The following is a 24765-nucleotide window of genomic DNA, read 5'->3' as shown; positions in this document are numbered from 1 at the left end:
ACCATAGATTTCCTTCCCTAAAAACCTAAGTTTCTTGTCTAATGAAACTAATAAAAATATCTGCAACCTAATTTCAGAACCACATCTTCTAAATCCACAGTAAAGACTTAGTTTCGATAGAGGACAGCCACTAAGTGTTCTAAAAAAGACCTGCCATAACCTTAGCAGGAGAGAATAATCAGTGCCCCCCAAATAGGGCCTTACAAGGCTTTATAAATTTTCTTCTGGGCTGGGCACAATGACTCATGCCTGTAATCCCAGCACTTTGGGAGGCTGAGGCAGGAGGATCACTTGAGCCCAGAAGTTCCAGATCAACCTGGGCAACATAGCAAAATCCCATCTCTACAAAAAATAAGAAAAATTAGCCAGTGTGGCACGCCTGTAGTCCTACTCAGGAGGCTGAGGTGGAAGGATTGCTTTAGTGCACGAGTTCGAGGCAGCAATGAACTATAATTGCGCCACTGCACTCTAGCCTTAGCGACAGAGTGGAGACCCTGTCTCTTAAAAAAAAAAAAAAAAAAAAAAAAAAAGGCCGGGCGCGGTGGCTCACGCCTGTAATCCTAGCTCTCTGGGAGGCCGAGGTGGGCGGATCGTTTGAGCTCAGGAGTTCGAGACCAGCCTGAGCAAGAGCGAGACCCCACCTCTAAAAATAGAAAGAAATTATATGGACAGCTAAAAATATATATAGAAAAAATTAGCCGGGCATGGTGGTGCATGCCTGTAGTCCCAGCTACTCGGGAGGCTGAGACAGGAGGATCGCTTGAGCCCAGGAGTTTGAGGTTGCTGTGAGCTAGGCTGACGCCACGGCACTCACTCTAGCCTGGGCAACAGAGTGAGACTCTGTCTCAAAAAAAAAAAAAAAAAAAAAAAAAAAATTTTTTTTTTCTTCTGAAGTTATTCTGACACAGATATAATTTCTTCCTGGGTATTAATTTATTTTTTCACAAGAAAACACAAAGGAGTACTAGTATATAACATTTTTTTCCTAAAAGAAAAAGCATAAGTACTTTACTTAACATACATTAACTAGGACTAAAGACTGTAACAATATTCTCTATAAAGCAATTTTGTCTTTGTCTCAAGATAGATGGCTCCCTATTTCTAATATTCATTGTTTCTCTATTTGGGAAAGCCACGATTCAGTTCTGAGCCCTTTCACTAAACTCAGAGAACAGATTTAGATTAACATATTACCTAGTTGATTCTGACTCTCTCCGGTTTTAAGAATAACTCCTGATGTCTTAAGAAGTTTTACAAAGACACTATCATTTTCTTCAACTGCATTGGGAATATGAGATTTCTTTGTCTTTTTGGAAAGTGGCTGCTTCCTGGCTTCTGAAAGTAGAGAAAATTTTCAAGAATGTAAAAAATAATAAAGCAAAGATTAGAACGTAAAACCAGGACTAATAACCCTGAGAGAAAAATTGGTATGTTCCTGAAGAATTGTACTAGAATTGATGCTGTAGTGAAATAAACTATCTGTAACAATAGTCAACAATAGTGGCTTCCAAACAAACAAACAAATAAAACAATCAACAAATAGAATTATATTTACCTATCGAGTTTTCATTTGAAAAATTCAAAATGTGCCATTTTAACGATAATTATGAAAGTATTTTCCACCCAAATTCTAAATTAGTGTTGCTCAAGCTGTTGCTTGCAAACCACTGCATTGAAATCACTGGGAAGCTTATTAAAATGTATATTCCTAGGCCATATCCCAGAACCATTGGGTCAAAATCTTGGGGGTAAGACCTGGGAGACTGAATTTTTCACAAACTCGTTAGGTAATAATCCTATGCACACCAAATCTGAGACTCGATGATCTGTACACAAGGGTCCACAGAATGGGGCAGGCTCTCCTGCATCACATTTTTGAATACAAAGCCCAGATTGGTTTCATCCAAGGCTTTCAACACACAAAAAGTAATGAGGTAATAAATAAACAAACACAAACAGGTACTTGAAGCCAAGTATAAAATCTTCTCTTTCCTTTAATGAGGCAACTGTACTGTTTCTTCCTCCTCTAATTCCTCTTCCTCTCTCTAATAAAGCCTTAAGCAGAATGAAACAAAGACCAGAAATTTAATTATAATTAAATTTATAATTAAAGAAATTTAATGTATAACCAAAATGACAGATTCAGTTTGCTCATCACTGACCAAGAGAACCCAAGTCCCTTCCAATAAACTTAATTCAGAAGTCTCTTCCCTTAGGAGAACAGTATTTCCAAAGTATGATATTTACTTTTAGTGACTTGTAAATTATTCCTCTTCATTTCAAAATTTCTAACAATTTCTCAATATTCTACAATCTCTTTATTAACATTGTTAGAGCCTCAGAATCTCCTTTTCTAAATCAAGCCTATTCCTTACATGGCTTTTGGCCTTGAAATTTTAATCATTCTAAATGCTGTTCAACAAGCATTTTAATCAACTTCAGTTGTATTTGATCAAGAATCAAACCTACATTCCAATAACCTAATACAAAATAACTTCATATCAGAACTTATTAACATTAGTGTCACTAAAGTTAGTATAAAACTCCACACTGCTAAATTTGACTGGCTAAAAAAAATTTTTTTCAATTAAAAAAAGAAATAACTCTTCAATCAACAAGTTAGAACTGCTTTAATATAGTGGATGAGTGTAATAAGTGAAAAGGACTATCAATGCCTTCTCTTTGGAACTCTTAATGTCTTTTGTCAAACACAATCTCATAAGGGCAGAGTGTGCACTGCTTCTTTGCCTCTGGTGTGCTTGCTTTGATATGTCTTTCCTTTATACATCACTATCATAGACCTTTTTTTTATACATTTATCTAGACCATAATTTTTTTCCCACCTTGCTAAGATCATGGAGAATAGATCATAATTTTTTAAGGGAGGTTTTTAAAAGAGTAGGGACTATGTTGTATGTTTGTGTCTTAGCACCTAGATGATGCACAGTAGATAAAGTCTGCAATACTAATTCGTCTCACAAATGTGGAGACTGAGGCTCAGAGGCTGTGGGCATCCCCAAAGTCATATGTGGAATTAGAGGCAGAAAGTCCATCCCAAATCTCCTGGTACTAGATTCTGTGTGCTCTATCCATTTAGCCTTGATGACTCTCAGCACTTGAGAAATAGGAACTTTATATCTCTTTAAGTGCCTCACACATTTGCTACAGTAAATAAAGCAACAAATGACTAGACACTTACTGGAAGCATCTTCCATCAGGCTCTCTTTATCCTCAGATTTTGACAATCTTCTTTTGGAAACCATTTTGACCAAAGTCTTTTGCCTATATGTTACTTCCTAGAGCAAAATCAGAGAATAGAAGTTACCCTCTAGAACCTAAATTCTGAGAAGTCAACGCTATAGCTCAAAGAAAACTGCTATATCCAAAACCAGAGGAGTTCTAGTCTTCATACTAATGCTATCTAAATCCAGGTGCTGAGCAATTTTCAACGCCTACCTCTGGCCAATACTGTCTTCCTTTCAAGACTTGTTTACCTAGGTCCTTCTTTAGGCAGACCACTTGCCTGTTGCTGAAGGACAAACCCATAGTTCTCCATCTGAGATTCAAGACTCCTTATCATTTGGCCCCAAACTACCAGTCCTTTAACTCATTAATTCAATATTACATATTAGGGCCTTTGCTAGGTGTTGGGGTTACAATTGTGAACATGACAGACATGATCTCTGTCCTCAGGGAATTTATAGTATAGTAACAAATAGTCTATGTTTTTAACTACAGTTGTGTAAGTGCTATAAAAGAAAAGCACAGGGTGCTATGAGGGCTTACAAGGAAATTTATCTACTTGAGAGTGCAAGTGGTGGAGAAAAGCAGGGACAATTTCTCGGGGACAATCTCCCTGAGAAAGTGATTTTTAAGCAGGGATTTGAGAGTTAGAATAGGAGTTAGCCAGTAGAAGAAGTACAAGAGTAGTAGTCCAGGCCGGGCGCGGTGGCTCACGCCTGTAATCCTAGCACTCTGGGAGGCCGAGGTGGGCGGATCGTTTGAGCTCAGAAGTTCGAGACCAGCCTGAGCAAGAGCGAGACCCCATCTCTACTAAAAATAGAAAGAAATTATATGGACAGCTAAAAATATATATAGAAAAAATTAGCCGGGCATGGTGGTGCATGCCTGTAGTCCCAGCTACTCAGGAGGCTGAGACAGGAGGATTGCTTGAGCTCAGGAGTTTGAGGTTGCTGTGAGCTAGGCTAACGCCACGGCACTCACTCTAGCCTGGGCAAGAGTGAGACTCTGTCTCAAAAAAAAAAAAAAAAAAAAAAAACCAAAACAAGAGTAGTAGTCCAGGCAAAGAAAAACTCATACTGAAACAGAAAGGAGCCTGTAGAATTAGAAATGACACTGTAGAGATAGGGGAGGGCCTGAATCACATAACCTTCTGGTTTTATCTTGTAAACCAGAACCTTCCTAGTCTTAGTGCCTTTGTACAAAAGTGGTCTCTTCATCTGAAATGCTCTTATCTGCCTGGAAATTTCTACTCATCCTTAAAGACTCAGTCAAATGTCATTTTCCTTGAAAAGTGTTCCTCCTATCCGTAGGGGAGTTTGCTACTCCAGCTTCCCTGCTCCAGAGTATACTTAGGAACCCATACCACATCACGATAGGGTCAGACTGTGTGGCTCCTTGGAGCAGCAGGAAGCCAGCCTCATTTATCTCAGTGTCCCTAGTGCCCAGCACAGATTCCAGAATAAAGAGAAAATTTCTGAGAATATTCAAAGTGGAAATGGCTAGCAGGGCAGGTAAAATACTAATTGCTAACAAGAACTGTGTTATGTACTTTATATTTAATAATTCATTTATCTCTCACAAACTTTTTGAAGTAGGTACCATTATTATTCTCATAATCAGTGACAGAGCTAGGATTCTAACTCAGGCAGTCTGGCTCCAGAACCTGCACTCCTTACCACCTATATTTACACTTGATTATAATAATCACTTATAGTAGTTAACATTTACGAAGTACCAGGCACTGTGCTGAGTTTTCTTTATTTATCCCTTGCCTCGTTTAATACTTATAACCATTATCAGCCATTTCGCAGACGGAAAAACTAAGGCAAGTCAGGACGGTCTATCTGCAGGGAACCTGCCCTTAACACGTGTGATTCCATCTGGCTTCCAGCAAAGCCTAAAAGACAGATGAGGCCTACTGCCTGGACTAGGAGGCCATCGAGAAGTAGGGGATGAGGGGAAAGTCAAATCCATCTTGGTTCGTCATTTTAACTACGCAGAGAGGTACCTGGGGGGATTATCCCACGATAGGGCAGATGAAGAAGCCGAGGCTCGGGGCACAGAGCCCCAAGGGGAAAGCCGGGCTCAGCCTGGGCCTAGTGACTAGGCCGCAGGGGCGCGGGGCCTTGAGAGACTATGACCGCTGCTGCACTCACCCACCGACAAGCCGTCGTCACCTCTAGCTTTCGACTTTCCCGCCTGCCGCAACGCCGCTCTGTCGCTACCGAGGCGCCCCGCGCCCTGACGTCAAATATCCGCGCCGGAAGTGGGCGGCTGGGCGGCCCACCTGGAAGCAGTGCGCGAGGCGGGGGTCTGCTGCAGAGTCCTGGGCCGGCTGAGCTGAGGGGTGTGAGAAGGCCCAGAAGCGAACTCGAAGAGGAGCGCGTGCGCCCCCGAGAAGAGAAACGCGGCTACTTTCGGCTGGGAGCGGGTTTTCAGAGAAGATGGCGGGGCCAGAACTGCTGCTCGACTCCAACATCCGGCTCTGGGTGGTCCTACCCATCGTTATCATCACTTTCTTCGTGGGCATGATCCGCCACTACGTGTCCATCCTGCTGCAGAGCGACAAGAAGCTCACCCAGGAACAAGTGTCTGACAGGTCAGTGCCCTCCCTTCTTCGGCCGACCTCACTCTCTTGACCTTGGGCGAGAAAGTGCAGAGGTTGTGTCAGTTTGCTTGGGTTCGCGTCGCGCCCCCACTGGCAGGGTGACCTTAGCTGTTACCTGTGTTTCATTTTTGTCTTTTGTAAAGTAAGGATGATACCTGCCTCATACAGCAGGCGTGAGGATCAAATTAGATGATGTCTGTAACGCCCCTAGCATAGGGTCTGGGACGTTTTAGGTGCTCAAAAAATTAATCTTGTTAGGTTAGTCGCCAATCCTCGGTGGACTTATCTATGAACTGTCCTGTCCCACTCTTTCGTTGGGAAGAGTGCCTACTGAGTGCCAGGTGCGTTACTGCTTTTAGCCTTCTCAACATCCAGTCAGGTGGGTGTGATAATCTCCGTTCTACCGAATTAATGCTGTGTTGTCCCCTGCGATGCTAAGTAAGAAAGCGCTTTGCAAACTGTAAAATTGCCATTAGAGATGTGAGGAGCTGTAATTAATATTTCCCTTCCTGAAGTGAAGGCAACTTCTTCCTCACATGCTTCATTACGGTATTTATCTGCAGGGACAGGAATTTGAGAAGATTTTAGGTGGTATGTAGACATACGTCCCTTCTATATTAAAATAATTTTCAATCAATTGTACTGATTATTTTCCGAGACCATGTCAGGTAAGTGTTACTATATCTTTAAGACCTCCATATCACTTATTAATCTCTCATCTTAACAAAGAGAGCAAGCCTCAGGCTCAGAACTTTCCACAGGTCACATATCTAGTTAAAATTTAATAATAACGTTTTATTTCTATTGTATTTATTTTAACAGTTACTTTCTTTGTGTGGCAGTTAATACTGGATTTCCATTTGCTAGTAATTTAAAGATTCCTTTAAATTAAAAACTTATATAGGTAGAAAAAAAGATGATACATACAAAATATTAGATGTGTAATAGTACAAGTGCCAGTAGGTGAATGAGACAAAAAATTCTAACATGGAATGAGAATGACTGAAGTTTGGGAAGCACTGCTTTATCATTTTCAGTTGTCCTTCCCAACTATGGTAAGAAGAATAATAAACCAACACTTATTCTATACCAGGCACTATGCTAAGCACTTATATTCATTAACTTACTTAAAACTCGAAGCAACTCTATAAGGTAGGTACTCTTCTCCCATTTTATTGAAACTGAAGCTTAAAAAGTTTCCATGGTCACACATGGTAACATTCAGGACTCAAAGCCAAGTCTTCTGGTTCCCAAGTCTGGGTCTCTTTCCACTATACCACAGTGACCACTTTAATTATTTTTCTGTGGCATCAGTTTCAGAATTGACAAGAGCCAGGCCCCTGTTACTAACTTTAAGTCAATTTACCACACAAAGAAAGGCTATGGAGGGATACAAAAGTGGAGAGAGCTTAGACATTTAGCATTTATTAACAGCTAAAAATTATTCTTATTCTATCCTTACAATGCCAATGAGGTAGATAATCCAAAACCTCTTTTCACAGTTGAAGAAAAGGAAGCTGGGAAAAGTTAAGTAGCCTTCCCACAGTAACCAAACTAGCAAAATATTGTGCCTGTACTTGAAATTAGATCAGTCTCACTTCTAAGTTAAATCCTCTTAACCCCAATTCCTGCTGTCATAGATTCTCTGCCACAATTTTCCACCTTTGGTTCACTATATGATTTTAGAGTGATGTTTCTGAATATATTCAATCTAAATCTCTCCTTTTTAACCCCAACATAAAATTCAAAGTTAGTGCAGTCTACATAGAACATTTAAAAAAATAATAAATGCTGTAATTGTAACAATCAGGAGAAATAAAAGGAAAGTAATTTATAATAAGATAATTTATATTTCTTAAGTGTTTGTTCACAAGTGTCCTAGAAGATGTTATGCAGAAGTCAGATGCATGAGCCTCTCTGTAAAATCACCATAATTGGGTCATATTGGGTTGTGGACTGATACATATGTATTAGTTACATGAATATCACAGAAAGCAGTGCTGTTTCAATGTGATTCTCCTAACTGATACAGATGTGTTAGCTACGTAAATATCACAGAAGGCAGTACTCTCTCAATGTGATTTTCCTAAATGCTGAACTACTCTTGGTAAAGTTCTGAATAAAACAAAGTGCAATTTTTCCCTGTAGTTACTTGGTGCTTGCATACCTGCAAATTTACTATATATAGTGAGCCTCGGTGGCTCACACGTGTAATTCTAGCACTTTGGGAGGCCAACATGGGATGATCGCTTGAGGCCAGGAGGTTGAGACCAGCCTGAGCAACATAACAAGACCCCATCTCTACAAAATTTTAAAAATTAGCTGGGCAGGGTGTTGCACACCTGTAGTCCCAGCTACTCAGGAGGCTGAGGCAGGAGGATCACTTGAGCCCAGACATTCAAAGTTACAGTGAGCTAAGATGGTGCCACTTCATTCACTCTAGTCTAGACAACAGCATGAGACCCCATCTCTGAAAAAAAAAGAAAAAGTGTGGGACATGAGACAATTCTTTGTATTACTTGACTGTCCCCAGCATTGAGTTAAAAAAGTTCCACAGATTTCTATAAGGCCCCCTAGAGGGCAGTACCACCCCCATGGAGAACCACTGTTTTAGAGAAAACCCAACATCTCTTGTCGTAATTGCACTATCCTTTAAGTGAGGTGATTGGATAATGCCAGCTCTGACTTGGTGTGACTCTGCCCCACGAAGACATCATTTGAACTTGAGTAGAATGCTATGCATCCTGAACTGGCCTAAGTCCAAGGAAAAGATGTTTTTAATTGTAAAACATTTAAGTACAGTATAAATTTCCATTAGCCTGAGTGATCATAAAATGGGAAGTTTGATTTCTTAAATGATTAAGCTTTCACTCCTTCAAAACTTAACTGAATTTTTTCTAAAATGTATTAAATAAAAAATGCATGAGTGAAATATATTAGACCATATTTGGAGATAGAATGTATGTGAAAAGTGGTTCTCAAACTTGAAGAACATACTGACTCTTTAGAAAGGAAAAAAAAAATCGTGGATTCTTAATATGGAACACCAGTTTGGGAAGTACTGATTTTAAGAACTAAAGTTGTATTTTTTTTTTTTTTTTTTTTTTTGAGACACAGTCTTGCCCTGTTGGCTGGGCTAGAGTGCCGTGGCTCACAGCAACTTCAAACTCCTAGGTTCAAGCAATCCTCCTGCCTCAGCCTCCCAAGTAGCTGGGACTGCAGGCATGTGCCACCATGCCTGGCTGATTTTTTTCTATATATTTTTAGCTGTCCAGATGATTTCTTTCTATTTTTAGTAGAGATGGGGTCTTGCTCTTGCTCAGGCTGGTCTCAAACTCCTGACCTCAAGCGATCCTCCCGCCTCAGCCTCCCAGAGTGCTAGGATTACAGGCGTGAGCCACCACTCCGGGCCACTAAAGTTTTATTCTAAGAAAATGTCTTTCAGTTGGAAATTACCAAAGCTTTATCTTTATAACCAGTACAGGGACAAATTTTTAGATATTCATGAAAATGAAAGTATAAATATTTCTTCTAGAATTTGCAAACTTCAGAGAATACAGCCATGGATCTCAGCTTAAGAAACTGAGTATTTAGAATATACACAATAATTTAAGCTTGCTTTGATTCAGGGCCTTGAAATACCTCAGGGTCATGATTGTCAGCCCCAATCCTACATAACTGTTTAGCAGTATAAATACAGGAGATCTAGATGAATTTCTTTCGATGACAGTGCTGGAAAAGTCCTGAATTATCATAGAGTGAACAAGTTTTCATGATGACCTACCACATGCCCTGCACTCTGCTATATGCTGTGGGGTACAAAATAAGACAAAATCAAGACCCTGCTGTCAGAGAGTTTCAATCCAAGTGATAAAACATGCAATAAGAAAATATCAGATCCCATTAGTCTAGTGCTTAAGATGCGCCAGGTACAATAGTAATGACTTAAAATGAGATAATATGTATGAAGAACTCAGCTTAAAATCCCTCTCCTCTCTTTCCTTTTCCTCTTAAGATAATGATCAAAATATAGTGGAACCCACGTGGTCTTGTGTAGTCTGGCTCTTGCCCACGTCTCAGATGACATTGTCACACATTTCCGGTACTTCTCTTTCTTCTAGCCACATGGCCTTTTCTCAGGTCCTCAGAGACATAGTATTTACTTCTGCCACAGGGCTTTTGTCCATGATGTTCCCACCAGCACTTTGCTAGGTAATTCCCACTCATCCTTAAGATTCCAGCTTAATCCTACATCCTCATCAAAGCTTCCTCTCAGACCTTGACTTCCTAGACCAGTCGCCTCCCCCTGTCTACACTCCCATAACACTATCCATCTCTCTTCCTAGGATTTTATCAGTTGAATTTCACATTTATTCCTCTGGTTATTTGATTAAATGTCATTCTACCCCACTTTAACCTTCATGAGATGTTTACATTTTGATCACTGTTGTTCATGTCACCTAACACAGTACCTGGCACTCAGAAGTTCAAGAAATATTTGTTCAATGAAAGAATAAATCTGTTATTATACAGAATATGAATGGAGGCTTAGGAATTTAAGTGACTTGCCTGAGATCAGATAGCAAATAAGTGGCAGAGACAGAATTTGAACCCATCTGTCCAACTCCAGAGCTTAAGTTTTTTGTTGTTGTTGTTTGTTTTGTTTTAGAGAGAGGGTTTTGGTCTGTCACCCAGGCTGGAGTGCAGTGACCTGATCCTACCTCACTGTAACCTCAAACTCCTGACAGAGCTTAACTTTTTACTCATTATTCTAGACCTACTGCTTCTTATACTGTCAATAGAGAATGACCAGTTTGGGGCGGCGGGGGTGTGGGGGGTTGTTTTTTAATTCCAATCTCTTGCAGACTGATGCTCTTTTTTTTTTTGAGACAGTCTCACTTTGTTGCCTGGACTAGAGTGAGTGCCATGGCATCAGCCTCGCTCACAGCAACCTCAAACTCCTGGGCTTAAGCGATCCTACTGCCTCAGCCTCCCAAGTAGCTGGGACTACAGGCATGCACCACCATGCCCAGCTAATTTTTTCTATATATATTTTTAGTTGGCCAGATAATTTCTTTCTATTTTTAGTAGAGACGGCGTCTAGCTCTTGCTCAGGCTGGTCTCAAACTCCTGACCTCGAGCGATCCACCCGCCTTGGCCTCCCACAGTGCTAGGATTACAGGCGTGAGCCACCATGCCCAGCCAGACTGATGCTTTTGTAAAATATTTTGATCACATATTTGCATGTTATGAGAATGTCAAACTATTATAAAACTCTATAAACCCTTGCACTCAATGTCTGTACTTACCTTGTCACAGACCAGCATTGGTACATAGGCCACACTTTGAGTATCTTTAGGCTAGCACCCAGGGAGCAGGATATATTACAAGTTACCTCAATAGGCCTGTGTATACTGTAGACAACTGTACAGTTTAACGAGATGAAGAGGAAGAAAAACAGAGAATTCCACAAGGTCACTAAGCATCAGAAAGAGTTTCGTGGAGAAGATAGGGCTTTAAGAAGATGTTAGGGCATGCCGGGGTAGAGTTGGTGAAGGAAAGGGCACCAGAGCACTGTCAGCATGTGGAGAAGCTAGAACATGTGTAGAGTGATAAGAAGACCCCGCAGGTACTGACTGCTTAGAGCAGGTGGTTTGTCCTGAGGCGCAGAGAGAGAGAAAACCAAGCACAGTTTTCTTGTGTTCATTTCTGTCTACAATTTTTTGTTTTCACTTTTCAAGAAGGATTTCCATCAATTTAAGGGGTTTTTCCCCCTTTGAACAATTTTTGAATACCTAGAAAAAAGTTAGTATTTTGTGTCTCTGTTCTATTTGGTATTTGTATCTTAGCAACACCCACTTACTATATAGCACTCTATTATCTTTAATGATCAACTATGCTCTAATCACCAAATAATTTCATTTATTAATTCAATAAATGTTCATTGAGAGCTTTCTAACAGACTGAATCCTGGATGGAATTTCTCTTTGTTGTCCATCAGATAGCCCTCTCAGGTCCTGTACTCATTTCTCAGTGGATATTAAGAAGTTCCTTCTTTTATCCTCACCCCATCTCCTCCTGCCTCCAAATCTTTGGAACAGCGTCCAACTGCTACTCCTTTCACTCAGAGAAAGTTCCTCTGTAACTTATTATGAAGTAAGAAAAAGCTGAATGTAATGTCTTAAATGTGCCTTCCTCAGAAATCTTTTTGTTCAGAAACATGGTCACTTCTGAGAAATACTTTTCTGAAAACCTGACTGTTAGATTAAATATGTTGGTTTTAAAGATATTTGCATTTTGGAAAGTTTCCGCACAGAGCTATTGCCAAATAGGTCCTCTCTTGTGTTTAAATAGGTCTTCTACTTTACTCTCTCATTTTCTTCTAGTGTTTCACTTTTAAAAATCTCATTGTCTTGATTGTATTTTTCAGTCAAGTCCTAATTCGAAGCAGAGTCCTCAGGGAAAATGGAAAATACATTCCCAAACAGGTACTCATTTATCTTTTATTAAAAAGCTCCACAGTTCACCATTGAGGGCAGTAGATATCTGAATGTTTTATAAGGGGACTCTTTGGGGGAAGCTGAAGGTTGGCAACTCAGTAATTAAGCTGTGGCCCAGTGGTGTTTACTGTCAGTGTGACCTCATCCTTCTTAGGAAATTGTTTTTAAATGTGACTCAGCTAAAGTGTCAGGTCAGCTGCCAGGTAGACCGACAGCTCCGAGTGTAAGAGCATACTCCAAGGGCCTTCTGATGAAGCCTCTGGGGAATAATTTGACAGTTTGCAATGTCATAGTTCTTAGACTTAAAAAGCTTTTTTTTCTACTAGTCTTTCTTGACACGAAAATATTACTTCAACAACCCAGAGGATGGATTTTTCAAAAAAACTAAAAGGAAGGTAGTGCCACCTTCTCCTATGACTGGTACGTTTATTCCCTTCTCTCATCTTTAAGGAAGATTCTTAACACTGGTTATTGAGTGGGGCAAGGGAAAGGGTGGAGGGAGGATGTAATTTTATTTAAATATTGTAGAAGATAGTAATCCAAGGGACCTTAGAAATAATCTAATACGGGGATCTATGGAAGTGGAGTTCTCTTTCTCAAATAAATCTGGAACCCCAGTGTATAAAACAAATTTAAAAAAAAAAAAAGAGCTCTTGGCCAATGGAGTAGGGAGGCCAGAGCGATTATCCCTGGGTTTCTCCTTGATGCTATTCCTCAGGACCAGGGCTCTATGGAGCATCGCTGGAAAAGCATTCTAGCCCCAGCTCCCACCTAGTGCCTGGATCCTATTGCTGACAGATGGTCGCCCTGCTCCTGCCTGAATGAGGAGCTCACTACTTCCCAAGGCCAGCCATTTCTTTGTCAGACATGATTGCTTGGTCCACCCTACAATTTTAGCTCTAACAGATTTCTTACTTCCACTGATCCCAATTGTGTGAAAAATAAAGCATGTTTAAAGAAAAAGTAATTCATTGTTCTGTGTTGAGTGTCCTCTCATTTTAGTAGTACTTATTTCTGGTAAGATAACCGGCTATTTTAAACCCATTCAGAAGGTACAGGAGTTAATTTTTTTTTTAAGTAATTAAGATTGTATGGAATTAATTTTAACAAGTCTTTAAGGAAACTTATAAGACACAAAGACCAATAAATATATGAAAAGATACTTGACCTCATTAATAATCTATGGAATACAAATTAAAACAAGATGTCCTTTTTTAGCCCATTAAATTGGCAGAGATTGAAAAAATTGACCAAGGCCACTGTTGACAAAATCAGGGGAAGTTAGGCCCTCTCACCATTGGTAGGCACTCCAAATGGTAGGGCTTTGTCAAACAAAGGACAATCTGACAATGTCTGTCAATTTTAAATGTACAAATCCTTTGACCCAGAAATTCTTCTAAGATGTTCTCTCACAGAAACACAGAAACATGCGGATTTAGTTGTTGGTAGCATCATTTACTGGCAAAAAAATTAGAAACAATCTATAAATCCACCCAAAAGTGATCAGTGTGACCACACAGTGGCATCCTATGCAAGCTTTGAAAATATCAAGAGATATATATATATATTGTATCAGTGTGGAAATGCCATCCACAATGTATTAATTTTTTTTTTAATTAAGAAACAAAGCAGGCCGGGCGCGGTGGCTCACGCCTGTAATCCTAGCACTCTGGGAGGCCAAGGCGGGTGGATCGCTCGAGGTCAGGAGTTCAAGACCAGCCTGAGCAAGAGCGAGACCCTGTCTCTACTAAAAATAGAAAGAAATTATCTGGCCAACTAAAATATATATATAGGAAAAACTAGCCAGGCATGGTGGTGCATGCCTGTAGTCCCAGCTACTCGGGAGGCTGAGGCAGTAGGATCGCTTGAGCCCAGGAGTTTGAGGTTGCTGTGAGCTAGGCTGATGCCATGGCACTCAATCTAGCCCGGGCAACAGAGTGAGACTCTGTCTCAAAAATAAATAAATAAATAAATAAAAAAGAAGCAAAGCAGTAAGCATAGTATCCCTTTATTGGGTATGCATTTATATGTAAATTATCATGTATATGTGTATAAAAGATGCAAGGATATACAATAAACAGTTAAAAGTTCAGAGAGTGGGCTCAGAGGAGCTGTCTACATCATAATGTTTCTATGTCATTTGAATTTTTTTATAATGAACTTGTCTTTAATTATCAAGTACATTAAAAATTGGTAGAAAATCAGAAGAAAGTCCCTGCCAACAGAGGTAAAAATCTAGTAGTGTCTTGTGCTTTTTGTCTTAGATCCCACTATGCTCACAGACATGATGAAAGGGAATGTAACAAATGTCCTCCCTATGATTCTTATTGGTGGATGGATCAACATGACGTTTTCAGGCTTTGTCACAAGTAAGTTACAGACCCAGCAGACTTCATGTTTACTTCATCTGTGTTCCTTTCCCATGTCCCTTTTCAGAGAAATCCAACTGCTACTAAGATACTAATTTCACAGGTCCTATGTTTTCTTGAAGAAACTGGTAACATTCTTTGAACAAAAAAATTTAGCGCTGGGTGTGGTGGCTCACATCTGTAATCCTAGCACTTTGGGAAGCTGGGGCAGAAAGATCACTTGAGGCCAAGAGTTCAAGACCATCCTGGGCAACATAGTGAGACCCCTTCTCTACAAAAAATAGAAAAATTAGCCAGGTGTAGTGATGCACAGCTATAGTCCCAGCTACTCTGGAGACTGAGGCAGGAGAATCGCTTGAGCCCAGGAGTTTGAGGCTGCAGTGAGCTATGATGACACCACTGCACTCCAGCCCAGGCAGCAGAGTGAGACTTTGTCTAAAAAAAAAAAAGCTATGATTTTATGACTCTTGTCACAAAATGATCCTAAGTTCATCATGTGGATGGTTTTTGCTTTTTACTGATAGAGACTCAAATGAGCAACTTGCTAGTTTGTGTCCAAAACTAATATAGTAATTCCAGTTGAGTAGGATAAAGGGAAGCCTCTTTCTATTTTGGCTTCATTTGCTAGGTGTTAGGGTAAGTTTGCAATCTATTTGTTTGTAAGTTGACTTGATTTTCATCAATTTGGTTTCTTAGTAATGTAGTTCTTTGTGTATATGTATTCCATTCAGGGTTTAACGGGTAAGTGCAAGTTTTTTGCAGGTTTTAGGTCACAGCTTACTTTGAGTCCTTGCTTCCTAAGCAATCTAAAAGGTGGTATTATTCAAGGAAAGTAGAGCAGAGTGACACTTTGACTGTTTTTTTCTTCAGAAAGTGCTACAGTTTCCTTGTAGAAATCATTTTCCAAAAGCTTTGTGGCAAGTTCCCACCTCCACAGGGAAAGAATACATGCATTCACACTTGAACTATTCTAAAATAAAACAGCTCAGAGTGGTTGTGAACTTTTTTTTTCTTTTCTGCAGCCAAAGTGCCATTTCCACTGACCCTCCGTTTTAAGCCTATGCTACAGCAAGGAATCGAACTACTTACATTAGATGCATCCTGGTAAGAACTTTCTTTTATTTAATAAAAAACACAAATCAAAATCTAAAACTAGTGTCTCTTAAAGATCAAGATTTCCAACTTGCATAATTCACTGGAATAGGTGTTTAAAATTTATTTTTCATTGAAATTCCACTCGAAATGTCATAGGTGGTTTATAGCAACTTTTACATGCGTCTTACAAAAGGAAAGGAAGAGTCAGCCTCTTTTCTCTAGCTGCTTGGGCTTAGGAATGCAGGGGTGAATGTGTCAACCTCCAGAAAGTTAAAAGATTAAGCCAGGAATTCTGGCTAGGGCAAACCTTTTTAGCAACACCCTGGAGCTTATGGGAATGGATATTTGTATTATTTTTTTCCAAAATACATTACTACTAATGATAACATTAATAGTTTTCATTAGTTCCATTTACTGTGCTGTGTGTTTTTAATATTTTATCCTCATTAGCAGTCTATGAAGTCTGTAGAGGAGGTGAAATTTGACCACAAAGTCCATCCAAATCCAGCACTCATGTTTTATTTATTACTCTACTTTTTATTGTAGAATAATAAAACCTAAAATCTGAAAAACTCTTACAAAACATTGCTGCAATATCTGGAACCCAGTAATGCTGCTTCACGTGGCCTCTCCAGGCTGTTTTGTCTATGGCCTCCCACAGACTGGCATAGAAAAGAAGCCAAACAATAAGAGGGGGAGAATAATGGGCAAAATGGGGGTCACTGGTGATCTTCTTGACTCACTTGCCAGTTTGAGCAGAGCCGTCTCTGGTTGTGTGGGAGAGGCAGGACAGACCAGATGCTGGGAGAGTCTTGGCTGTGCACAGCTCTACTGGAGGAGAAAAGCTGTACTTTATAAGAGCAGCATGATTCTATTAAATTCTTACCTTCCAGTCTCATTTGGGCTAAACAGAACCTTCATGGTTGTAGAAAAGCTTATTTATCTTTTCTCAGCACCTAGACAGGTATGTGACTGACATGCTCACACAGACAGTGGGGAGACTGGAACCTGAGTGTACAATTACTGTGGTAGATAGATCAGCGTCACATACAGACAGCGCATTTATTCATCTGCAGCCTAATGGAGTAACCAGAATAGACTCCTGCTGTTATGTTACCCAAGTCTTAGAGTGGAGTGTGGCTCTTTCCATTTATGTGCCATTTTTCACACTCCTTTTAGTTTTTATTATATGCAAGCATATTTATTTTAGGAGGGCAAGGTGAGAAACCTAAGCTTAAAGGAAGCCTTGGTGATATAAAGTTGAAAACTTAGAACAGTAGCTATAGTCCTGCAAGTATTTCCTGAAAGCTACCTTTAATCCTTTCTTATAAGTATAGAACACACCAACACTTGTGATTTCCTCTAGAGAATGGGATTCAGGACAGGAGGCCTATTTCAGTTTTTATTTAATATACTTCTGTACTGGGAAGACTGCCTTAACAACTTGTATTTCTTCTTTGGTTGTGCTTTGGATGAATATAGCTTATTCCAGGTGATTCCTTTACATACACTGAATAACTTTGGTTGGTATAAAAATGTAAACTACATTAATTTCTGGAATAACTACTTAATACTGTTTTGTTTTTGCTTTGCCAGGGTGAGTTCTGCATCCTGGTACTTCCTTAATGTGTTTGGGCTTCGGAGCATTTACTCTCTGATTTTGGGCCAAGATAATGGTAAGAAGTATGTCAGGTTTAATGAGCAAATACTTCAATAGATGAATCATCCATGCTAGAGCTGGAGAAGTCATGTAGGTTACGCTGTTCGTTAGCATAGTCAAATACGGTGCTTCATTCCTTAAGTTTCTGAAGTTTCTGGAAGAATCTTGAAAATTCTAGGGATCAAACTGAAGATCTAAATTCTCCCTAGCAATCACTGGAGAATACTGATTCCCTGAAGTCTGATACATTCATGTAAAGGATCCAGCACTAATAACATAAGCCTGTAGATGTAAAGCTTCAACTAACCGGTTTGATTAGTTAGTTCATGGACTAGAGTCCTTTCCAGTACTAATCCTGGCTCACTTTTTTAAATGGCTGGGACCTCTGACAAGTTACTTAACCACTCTAATCTTCTGTTTGCTTATCTGTAAATAGGGACCTTATTAATTAACCTGTGGGGCAACTGGGAGCAGAAGAGGTAGAATATGCAAAGCACTTAGTGAAGTAGCTGACATGTAGTAGTTGATCAGTAACTGGTGGCTATTGTTACTGTTGTTGAAATTTGAAATAAAATAAAATTTAGAGCTTCCTTTAGTTACCTGTCTTTTGCTATTATTCCCCACCATTTTTCAGGAGAGATAAAGTGACTTTCTCACGGTCACATAGCCAACAGGGAACAGGGAACAGGGCCAGCCAGTGAACCTGTCGTTTGATTCTCTAACCTACCACCGAGCAGCTATCCTAGTCATCGTCTTGGGTGCTAGGGTGCTTGCTGAGCCCTGGCACTCACGTAGGCATGTCTTATGCTGCAGCTGCTGACCAATCACGAATGATGCAGGAGCAGATGACTGGAGCAGCCATGGCCATGCCCGCAGATACCAACAAAGCTTTCAAGGTACACTCCATTCACTTAGAGCTACAGTGAGGCTGTAAAAGGTGTTACCAGGGAGTTGCTTTAAAAATCAGTTCCCTGCGGTGAGGGCAATGTGGGTCTATCACTTGAATTTAAATTTAGCAAAACTAGGGCCAGGTATAGTGACTCACCTATAATCCTAACACTTTGAGGGGCCAACGTGGGAGGATTGCTTGAGGCCAGGAGTTTGAGACCAGCCTGAGCAATATAGTGAGACCCTGTATCTACAGAAAATAAAAAAATTAGCTGGGCATAGTGGCATGCACCTATAGTCCCAGCTACTTGAGAGGCTGAGGCAGGAGGATCACTTGAGCCTACAGTGAGCTATGATGATGCCACTGCACTCTAGTCCGGGCAAAAGAGGGAGACCCTGTCTTAAAATAAAAATTAAAAAAAAAAAAAAAGATCTAAGTAAATGGAAAGATATGTTCTTGGACTGGAAGACTTATAGGCGTTTCTCCAAAGAAGATATACAAATACCCAATGAGCACATGAAAAGATGCTCAACATCATTAGCTTTTTGAGAAATGCAAATCAAAACCACAGTGAGATACCACTTCACGCTCACTCAGATGGTTATAATCAAAAAGATAGACAATAACAAGTGTTGGTGAGCAAGTGGAGAAATGGGAACCCTCATACGTAGTAACCATATTACCCAGCATTTCCACTCTTAGCTTAGGTAAATACCCAAGAGAATTGAAAACAGGTCCACATAGAAACTTACATGAGAATGTTCAGAGCATGATCCATAATAGTCAAAAGGTAAAAATAACTCATATGTCCATCATCTGATGAGTGGATAAACAAAATGGAATATTTTGGAATATATGTACAGTGGAATATTCAGCTGTATTCAGAAATGAAGTACTGAATCATGCTACAACAGGGATGAACCTTGAAAACATGCTAAGTGAAAGAAAACAAGAACAAGAGACCACATATGTCCAAAATAGTGAAGAAAATATACAGAAAATAAAGTCGTAGTTGCCAGGGGTTGGGGGAAGCAAGTAATGGGAACTGTCTACTGTTTGGTATGGGTTTTTTGGTATGGTACTGTTTTTATGGTGATGAAAGTGTTCTGGAATTAGATAGTGGTGATGGTTGTGCATATTTGTGAATATACGAAAATCCATTAAATTGTACATATTAAATGGATGAATTTTATGGTGTGTGAATTATGTCTCAAAAAAACCACACTCATGAGTTAGTATTTGTACTGTGCATTAAATTTCATAAGGCATTTATGTTTTATTTTTAGAGACCAAGTCTCACTTATGTTGCCAGGCTGGTCTCAAACTCCTGGGCTCAAATGATCCTCTTGCCTCAGCCTCCTGAGTAGCTGGGACTACAGGCATATGTCCAGCTCATAAAGCATTTTTTAAGAACCCACTAATTTAACTTAAGGCAAAAGTAGTCAGATTAATAGAATTTTCTGCGAAAAGTAATTTCTCAGAAAATTCTGCAAATTTTTTCCTGCTTAACATTAATGGCTTACATGCAAATGATTTTATGGCAAAACAGTTTATATTTCACACTATCAAAGTCTTCCAGTGATGAAATCATCTATTACTGGGCTCCAACAGACTGTAATGAAATGCCATTATGTATTTGGACATAGGTTGGAGGAAATGTTCTTCGGCCCATTGAAGACATTCTCTGCCATTTATGTCAAAGCATCTTTGACCTTGCACAACTTAAACCAGATGACAAGTCCCTTGATGAAAGGGCCCAGAATCACAAAGCACTGATTTGTCTATTGTATGCATCTCAAGGGTAGTATGGGCACAAAGCAGGTACTTAGTGAGGGTGAGCTGATAAACAGGTTAAGCACTAGGGATTTGGAGTCAGACGAACCAAAATTTAAATCTCAGCTCCATTAGTTACTAGCGCTAATGACCTTGAACAAATTGTTTGCCCTCTCTTACCTTCAGTCTCCTTATGTCTAAATTGAGAAGGAAGAGGAAGAACGGACAGGGAAGGGAAGAGGGTAGCAGTATCATAGGATTGAATGATCTTATGCATGTAAATAGCTTACCCTGGCTTCTGGCCCAGGGTAGCTGATCAGTAAAGGTCAGCCACAGCGGTCAGTAACAAGCCCCTTTCCCCCTGCCCTGGTGTTCTCTTCCTTTGCAGACAGAGTGGGAAGCTTTGGAGCTGACAGATCACCAGTGGGCACTAGATGATGTCGAAGAGGAGCTCATGGCCAAAGACCTCCACTTTGAAGGCATGTTCAAAAAGGAATTACAGACCTCTATTTTTTGAAGACCGAGCAGGGCTTAGCTGTGTCAGGAACTTGGAGTAGCGCTTAACCTTGTAATTTTCATTGGAGCTGGTGCCTCTGGGAATAAAAAGGAGGATGCAAGAGCTGGCGGGTGTGCAGCAAGGCTCGTTCTTGTCTGAGCTGGGTTCCCCTTTATGTTTGAAACTAGAGGAAATAGGAGGAGTATGCTGGGTGACTTGCAGTTTAAAAAATGTTCTGAATATTCCTTCTGGTTACTCTAGTAATGAAAGTCAGAGAAAGGGGGAAAACTCAAGCTACTGATAATATATAAAATCTTAGCAAAAATTCAGTCTTTGGAAGAAGGACTGTTATTAGAATAACTAATTATTATGTACTTGACATCTAGCCACACGTCAGCTTGACATCTAGCCACAGTAAAGTCCTGTTCTCTTGGGATCCATACACCCTGTGTTTTACCTTTAATTTTTTGTTAGTATTTTTAACTTTCTTTACAAAAGTAGAACATTTTCACTACCAAAAGTTTAAACTATGGATCAGCAAAATGAATCTCCCTGTATTGTTCATTTTGAGCCTACAGAATGACAGAGAAAGCAAATGTGTCAGACCTTATTCACATAAACTCTTTCCAGAGTGAATACCCCAGGCCAGGACAGACTTAGCAAACCTACATCTCTTAATACTATCCAGTGAAAACCAGTGACCCTGAGGCACTGCTGGATTCTCAAGTGCCTTTGGGATCATTAAAGACGGGTTAAATAATGCATGGTCTTGATCTGGACATCAGAATATATGAAATCCATTGACAAATCAATGGTGCTTGTACTGTAAATGGCAACTCAATTGGACAAAAGGCCTCATTTTCCAGTTTGGACAAAAGACCTCATTTTCTGGACAAAAGAGAGTTTACATATCAATGTAAAAAGGAGAGAGGGCAGTTGCTAGCAGATAAGGGTGCCCGGGAATAATTCTGTCTGGATTATCCGTCCCAGGGAAGTGACAGGGTGCCATTTCTGTACCAAGAGGTGGATGTAATTTGCATATTGAGCACTGTAATTAAGAACAAATAACTCTTGACTTTACAAATTAAACCATCCTGTTTTCTCTTCTTTGCCTGTGAAAGTGTTGCCTCGCGGATCACTACCAGCCATCTGCCAACCGTTGTGAATGTCTATCTTGGACCAGTGCCAGGGAGACTAAGATGAAAGAGATGTGACACTTGCCCTCAAAGAACTCATAAGAGAAAGACCTTTGTTTTTTGAGGTCACAGGACCTCTTTGAGAATCTGAGGGAAGTTCTGACCCTCCCTCCAGAGTAACATACATGGGTGCAAACACAGATTCCTAGGTAACCCGGGTGCATAGACAGACCCTCTAAAGCCTATTCATAGTGACCCACAGACCCAAGTTAAGAAACCCTGACCTTTAAAGATAGTTAAAATGGCTTCATAAACCAAATATTAATGGAACAAGGGTTCATGAGGGAGCTAAACTTTGACCCAGGCCTTGAAAGACTGTTTCATTATAGAAGGACATTCCAAGTAGAGGGAACAGAATCAGCAAAGGTCCATAGATTAAAATGTCCACAATTCGTTGCATTCCAAGAAGTGGGGGTGTAGTATAGTGTATGAACTACAAAAGGTCCAGATTGGGCAGGAATACAACTAGTAAATTGGTGACTGAGTGATATCACCCTTGTTCCTGTGCATCAGAACATTCAAGTCTGCCTCTTCACCCATACAAGGTTTGTCTTCTTCCTGTGTAGCAAAGTTGGGTGGTTAATGTGTGTGTGAGACTTTCTGACCCATCATAGTAGTGGCAAATGCACACACGTGTCTTTGGCTCCAGCAGATTAAAGGGGAAAGGCAAGTTTGTTTTAGTAGGCTCCTCCCAGAACCAGCACACAGGTTCAGGGGCAGTGCTTGTGTATGTGTTTCTTGGAGTTCAGTTTGGGCCAGGCTATAAATGAGCATTTTACCTTTTCCGTCAACCTGGATTTATCACCTGAAACTAGAACACCATAAATGTCCACTTAATGATCATGATATAAAAAGTAACACGCAAGGAAAGCTACATAACACAACTCAGAAAAATGACAACTTATTCTTTCTCTGAGGTAGATTGGAGAAAAAAAGAATAATGCCAACCTAGATTTGAGGACAGTAGGTAAACCTACACTTAGGGCAAAAGTCAGCTCAGTTCCTCTGGTCTTTAAGGTATATGATGGGCATGTGTGTATGTGAAAGACGAGTATCACTAACTGGGTTACGAATATTGCAGTTGCAGGTGACAGAAATCGAACTCAACCTGACTGAAGCAATTAAAAAGGAATGTAAATTGACTCAGCTATTAACAAAATGTCCACTGGGTCAGTTGGCTTCAGGCACAGCTGAATCCAGGGCCTCAAATGATGTCATCAGGACTCAGTTGCTTCCCAAGTCTGCTTTTTTCTCTTCTTGGGCAATCTGTCTTCTCATGAAGACATCAGCTTAGTATCCCCAGTGAAAAGAAAAAGCCCTTTTTAAAAAAATTCTAGCAAAACTCATGATTGTATCTAATTGATCTGGGTCGTGTGCAAATTCCAGGAACTGCTTAGCCTCTCCTAAATAAACTGCAAGGACTGAGGTAGGATAGGAGTGATTCCCCAAAGGAAAACTGGGGTGGGATACTGTTGCCAGAAGAAAGTGGCATAGGGCCAGGCATAGTGGCTCACACTTGTAAACCCAGCATTTTCAGAGCCCAAAGTGGGAGGATCACTTGAGGCCAGGAGTTTGAGACCAGTCTGGGCAACATAGTGAGACCCTGTCTCTACAAAAAGTAAAAATTTGGGCCAGGTGGGCCAGGTGCAATGGCTCACACCTGTAGTCCCAGCACTTTGGGAGGGCAAGGTAGGAGGATCGCTCGATGCCAGGAGTTGAAGACCACCCTGGGCACCATAGTGAGCCCTTCTCTCTACAAAAAAATTTAAAAATTAGCCATGTGGGGTGGTGCATTCCTGTATTCCTAGCTACTTGGTAGGCTGAGCCAGGAGGATTGCTTGAGCCCAGGAGTTGGAGATTACAGTAAGCTATGATTAAGCCACAGCACTCTAGTCTGGGCAACAGAGTGACATCCTGTCTCTCAAAAAAAGATAAAAAGAAAGTGGCATGGGTACCAGATCAGAAAAAACAATACTGTTTTAGCCTTTGATCACCCAAACTGTCTGGAATGTCCCCAAAAGCAAGCACTGCCCCTGTTCTTGGAGGTAATGCAGTCTGCAGACATTTACTGGTTTTCTACAATGTGCTCAGTGCCATACTAGATATTTTCAGATCTTTCTGTTCATTCAACAAATAGTGAATGTTTGTTACCAGGCACTGCACACGAACAAAATACACTCACAGACCTTAAAAGCTCAGACTTGCGCCAGGCACAGAGCCCAAGGCAGGAGGATCGCTTGAGCTCAGGAGTTCAAGACCAGCCTGAGCAAGAGTAAGACCCCATCTCTACTAAAAATAGAAAAATTGGCCGGGTGTGGTGGCATACACCTGTAGTCCCAGCTACTGCGGAGGCCAAGACAGGAAGATCCTTTGTGCCCAGGAGTTTGAGGTTGCAGTGAGCCATGATGATGCCACTTCACCCTACCCAGGGTGACAGAGCAAGACTCTGTCTCAATCAATCAATCAATCAAGTAAGTAACTAACTCAGACTTATGTGTTACATGCCATGACAGGGACGATCCTTGGGAGGCTGTAGAAACATCCTGCAGGTCATCTAACTAATCTGCATGGTCAGGGAAGGCTTCCCGGCGGAAGTGTCATCTCAATTAAGATGTGGGTCACACGGTATTTGCCAGAGAAATACACAAGGAAAGACTATGCCAGGCAGAGGAAATAGTGTGTGCAAAGTCCCAAAAGCAAAGGTGGTGGGTGTTTTCACGGAACTGAAACGAGACCTGCATGATGCTGAAATGTAGAATATAAAGAGACATTGATGAGTGGTGGATGGTACACTCTAATGGCTGAATAGCTTGGTACGTGAATATAGCTCAATAAAGTTGCCTCAGAAAACAGATGTAAGGAGGCAGCAGTAGGGCCGGATGGCAGAGGAGCTTGTAAGTCATCCCTCAGAGGCAGAACTAGATCCTGACGGTGAC

At 40.5% G+C, this 24765-nt stretch overlaps 2 protein-coding genes across 5 annotated transcripts in view; one reads left to right on the top strand and one right to left on the bottom strand.

Annotated features, from left to right (window-relative positions):
- FANCD2 (FA complementation group D2) overlaps positions 1–5440 on the bottom strand; it is a 53528-nt gene extending 48088 nt beyond the window's left edge. For 3 of the 4 annotated variants that reach the window (XM_069473884.1, XM_069473886.1, XM_069473885.1), the window contains exons 1-2: positions 3200–3263; positions 1195–1335 (exon numbers count right to left, since the gene is read on the bottom strand). In XM_069473884.1, the coding sequence (XP_069329985.1) occupies positions 1195–1335; positions 3200–3263 (205 nt within the window). Of the gene's footprint in view, positions 1–1194; positions 1336–3199; positions 3297–5251 lie in introns of those variants that run through there. The other variant, XM_069473887.1, reaches the window with a different exon arrangement.
- A 78-nt stretch (positions 5441–5518) lies between these two features.
- On the top strand, positions 5519–20756 carry EMC3 (ER membrane protein complex subunit 3). The gene is made up of 8 exons (XM_069473883.1): positions 5519–5842; positions 12282–12339; positions 12678–12771; positions 14616–14720; positions 15743–15824; positions 17412–17491; positions 18289–18371; positions 20526–20756. The coding sequence occupies exons 1-8, from the start codon at positions 5688–5690 to the stop codon at positions 20652–20654; spliced, it is 786 nt and encodes a 261-aa protein (XP_069329984.1). The 5' UTR covers positions 5519–5687; the 3' UTR covers positions 20655–20756.
- The last annotated feature ends 4009 nt before the right edge of the window (positions 20757–24765 follow it).

Source organism: Eulemur rufifrons, chromosome 7, assembly GCF_041146395.1.
Source record: "Eulemur rufifrons isolate Redbay chromosome 7, OSU_ERuf_1, whole genome shotgun sequence".
In the NCBI taxonomy this organism is placed as follows: domain Eukaryota; kingdom Metazoa; phylum Chordata; class Mammalia; order Primates; family Lemuridae; genus Eulemur; species Eulemur rufifrons.
Note: the sequence above shows the minus strand (reverse complement) of the source record. Positions and strands in the feature narration are given on the sequence as shown.